At 52.0% G+C, this 4,105-nt stretch overlaps 1 protein-coding gene across 1 annotated transcript; it reads left to right on the forward strand.

Annotated features, from left to right (window-relative positions):
- The first annotated feature begins 728 nt into the window (after nt 1-728).
- Nucleotides 729-2,524, forward strand: HAPSTR2 (HUWE1 associated protein modifying stress responses 2). Its single transcript, XM_030844659.2, has one exon. It carries the CDS (start codon nt 951-953, stop codon nt 1,779-1,781), a length of 831 nt encoding a protein of 276 aa, XP_030700519.1. The 5' UTR covers nt 729-950; the 3' UTR covers nt 1,782-2,524.
- The last annotated feature ends 1,581 nt before the right edge of the window (nt 2,525-4,105 follow it).

The raw sequence follows: 4,105 nt of genomic DNA on the forward strand, positions 1-4,105 counted from the left end.
ACAGGGACAGCAGTAAAGTTCTAGATCACGACTGGAAGTGCTTTCCGGAGACCTAATCCAACAACCTTGTTGGGCACTTGGGGAAACTGAGGCCCGAAAAGCGGGGGAGGGGGGGCCGGGGGGGAAATGACTGATGTGATTTTTTTTTCCTTTACAAAATTACTGCTACGATCCACGGAAAACACTTTTCCTGGGCACCTACTGTGTGGGGGGCATTGCTGAGATTCAGACTGCCTGCCTATTCACGAGGGCCGTGCTCTTTCCACTCTAACCCCCGGCCTTCCCGGATCGGCGCCCTGGATGTGATCGACACCATGAAGTTGCCCCATAATCCTCTCTGGCAACATAGGATGTAAAATTTGATCAGCTCATTGGATGAAGCCGACAAGTCTCAAAAATGTGTGAAAAGGGGGCCAAGCGGTAGGCAGGCGCCGCGTTGAGGCAGCGCTCCAGCCGGCCCCCCTCCGAGTTCCCAGAGCGGCAGCCGCGGCGGAGCGGGGGTTGGGACCGAGCTGCGGGGCCGCGGCGGCGGCGACCGAGCGGCCGCGGCAGCTGCGGGGAGGCCGCGGCGCCGTTGGGGGGCCGTAGGAGCGGACCGCAGGGCCGGAAGGGGGCAGTGAGGCGGCGCCCGCGGCTGCGGAGTTATCTCCGCGCCGTAGCCGGGGGCCGGGCCGGGCCGGGCCGGGCGGGGCGGGGCGGGGCGGGGCGGGGCGTGCACCAGGGCCGCGGGCGGCGCGCGCCGGAACAGTTGGCCTCCGAGCCCCGCCGCCCGCTCTCCCGCCCGCCGGCGCACGCGGAGGAGGTGGCGGTGGCTGAGGCTGCTGAGGCGCCGGCGGCGGCTGCAGAAGGAGGAGGGGAGCTCGGAGCAGGAGGTGAGGTGGAGGTGGAGGAGCAAGAGTAGGCGGAGGAGGAGGCGGCTGTAGCGGAGAGGAGCGGCCAGAAGAAGGAGGATGGAGGAGCAGCCGAAGGAGGGCGAGGCCGAGGGCGAGGAGCACTGGTTCTCTAAGTGGGAGCGCCAGTGCCTGGCCGAGGCAGAGCAGGAAGAGGAGTTGCACCCCGATATGCAGGAGGAGGCGACCCCTGAGGCGGCGGGGCTCAAGAGCGAGAAGCAGAAGCTGTGGCACCTCTTCCAGAACTCAGCTACCGCTGTGGCCCAGCTCTACAAGGATACGGGGTGCCAACAGCCAGGACTCTCCTTGTGGGACCCCTTCCAGAGTGCGGCCATGGCCGTGACCAGCCTCTACAAAGAGAGCGGGGATGCCCACCAACGAAGTTTTGACCTGGGCGTCCAGGTTGGCAACCATCGTCGCGTCAAAGATGTGCTGGAATGGGTGAAAAAGGGCCGGAGCACCATCCTTCGAGAAGATCTGATTAGCTTCCTGTGTGGCAAGGTGCCCCCCGCGACTCTGCCGCCGCGCACCCCGAGGGCGCCCCCGAAGCCACCCGCCGGGGCCCCCAGCCAGGCCGCGGCCACCGAATCCGGCTCGTCGGTGGACGTTGACCTGCAGCCGTTCCACGAGGCCATCGCCCTGCACGGCCTCAGCGGTGCCATGGCCAGCATCAGCGTGCAATCTGGAGCGCCCGGCTCCCCGCCTCAAGGCAGCGGTGTGGCCGGCGACGGCCACCGAAGAAGTAGCTTCCTCGAGGACAACTCGAACCCCATCGACTCCGAAGAAGTGGCCCTCCACCTGGACAGTGGGGGGACCCGCAAGCGCACCTCGGCCCAGTGTGGTGATGGCGACACAGACTCCCCAACCCACAAGCGCAACCGAATGATCTAAACTGATCTAAACCACCTCGTGGGTCGCCAGCCACCATATTGCTCGGCCATCAACTTGCTCGTCAAAAGGGTTCTTGAGACTGTCTCTTCCTTCTCTAAGTTAAACAAAGAGTTCTATCAGTTTGCCACAAAGAAACTTTAAAAGTATACCAGGACAGGCATCGTTATGATTCTGACTTTCCCAAAAATATAATACTAGCAGAGAACAAGTATAATGTAGTAGTTAGCAAGACCGTTTAATGCAGAAGTATCCGGTCAAGCGGGAGCTTGGTTTATCTTGTTCACAGTTATATTTCTTAGCATCTGGCTCAGTTGCTGGTGCTTAATAAATGTTTGTTGACTGAATAAATGTGACCTTATTTAAAAGTCTTAAAGGGGAAGGACTAACAGGTGTTTGCTTGGTTATAGGATACTTTTATCCTTTATTGTTTGGTTGGTTGTTTGCTTTAACCGTTTTTGTTTTGTTTGCCAGTTCAATTACATGTTATCAAAATGAAAAACTTGATATTTTTGTGAAATCTGGAGTTTTCCATTTTTGCTCCACTGTACCATGCATCTAATTTCTAGAAAGAAACTGCAAGGTGTACATATTAGCCTGTGAGTTTTCTTTTTTAAAATAGTCATTTTGGTGATTATGTGATGGGGTAAAGTGCTATGATGGTTGGGCAGGTAATACTTGCTATTGAGTCAATTTAATGCTCTTTTTAGGAATATTAAGCCAACAATTGAGAGCCTGAGATCAAAGATGGCATTCCTGGTGGTGGTCCTTTTTCTTAGGGATATAAAAAGTTCCTTTTTCTGAAGTTAAATCTTTTTGGTGATTTCTGTTTTGAAGTGGAAGCCGAAGTAGAATGAATTTCTGGGTTTTACTTAAGGGTATAGCATGATATAATTAAAAGAGCATGAGCTTTGATATTAAAAGGATCAACAGTAGAATCCTAGCCCCACAGATTCACTGCATGATTTTGGGCAAATCACTTAATGTCTATTGACCTCAGTTTTCCATCTGTAAAATGGAACTGTGTGTCTCCTGAGGTCGTTGTGAGGGTAAGATGAAGTCCATATTTCAAGTACCTAGCACAATGCTTGGCACCTAAAGCATTAATGTTCTCCCTTCTCAATAAATAAAAATCAGTAAAACATTAAAATCCACTACATTTTAGAAAAAGCAGAAAAATAGATCAACTTAATCAGTAGAATCTCTGGATTTGAGTTGGAAACTATTGTTATATAGTTGAAACTTGCCTAAATATCCCAGATCTTGTATTAATTATAAGTGTGTTTAGCTCATGAGTTCTCAGGATCATCCCTCTGGATGTTAGGGCAGACTTGTAGTTCCTAAAATTGCCTGAGGGATGCACCTTGCAGCTGGAGTAGTGAAAGATCTACCTCCTCTGGCCTGAAAGAATATGAGAAGCCGGGTAAGGACGGAAAGGGTGTGGAAGTGCAAGTCCTAGGGACACCTAAAAGGCAAAAGTGCTTCTGAATAGGGGTGAGGTGGAGTAGAGGTGATGAAAGGGGTAGACTGGGTGGGGTGGGGGGTGGAGGAGGTGGAAGTGAGGTTATGGAAGGGATAGGGGGAAGTTAGAACGTGCAAATCTCCCCAGGCTCTCCCTAAACCAGTGCATAAAATAGCAATAGTATAAATAGATGAGTAATACCTTGCCCTTAGGTTCACATCAAAGAGTTGTTTCTGTTTTTATTGGTGTGACCTTTGCAATAGATTTGTAATTGAATAAGTGCATTGAAATAATACAACAAAGTGAATTCCCTAACAGAATAAAAACTTGCTATTGAGACACTCCACAAGTACATACTGAGGCACCATGCTAGGCCCCAAGAAGGGATGTTAAAAAAACAAAAACAATCCTTATGCTCACAGAGCACATCCTGGCTTGGAAGATAAATTAATGTAGTCCAGAAAGCACTTCTGATAGTATGCAAAGCACCGAAAGGCTATGCAGAGGAATTCAGAGGCCAGAGGCCTTCCTTACCAAGAGGGTCACAGCTTCTGGAGGAGGTGGCATTTGAACCGGTGCCCAGAAAAATAGGAAGGGAGGGCACAGGGGATACTAGCAGGGGAAGGATATCTAACAAAGTTTGAGAAGGAGGAAAACAGTAAACTGGGTTCAGGGGGTCACAGGTGCTGGGTAGGGGGAGGCAGGGGCCAAAGTAGAGGGGGTCTCAAATGCCCGGCTCAGTACTTTAGATTCTGTCCTGGGGCAGGGGGGTGACACCACCCAATCTGTGCTGTAGGAAAATTGGTCTGGCAGGATGCCTGGTTGTCCAGCGCTGACACACTGGAGCAGGGTATAACCAGGGTAT

This window comes from Globicephala melas, chromosome X, assembly GCF_963455315.2.
Source record: "Globicephala melas chromosome X, mGloMel1.2, whole genome shotgun sequence".
In the NCBI taxonomy this organism is placed as follows: Eukaryota; Metazoa; Chordata; class Mammalia; order Artiodactyla; family Delphinidae; genus Globicephala; species Globicephala melas.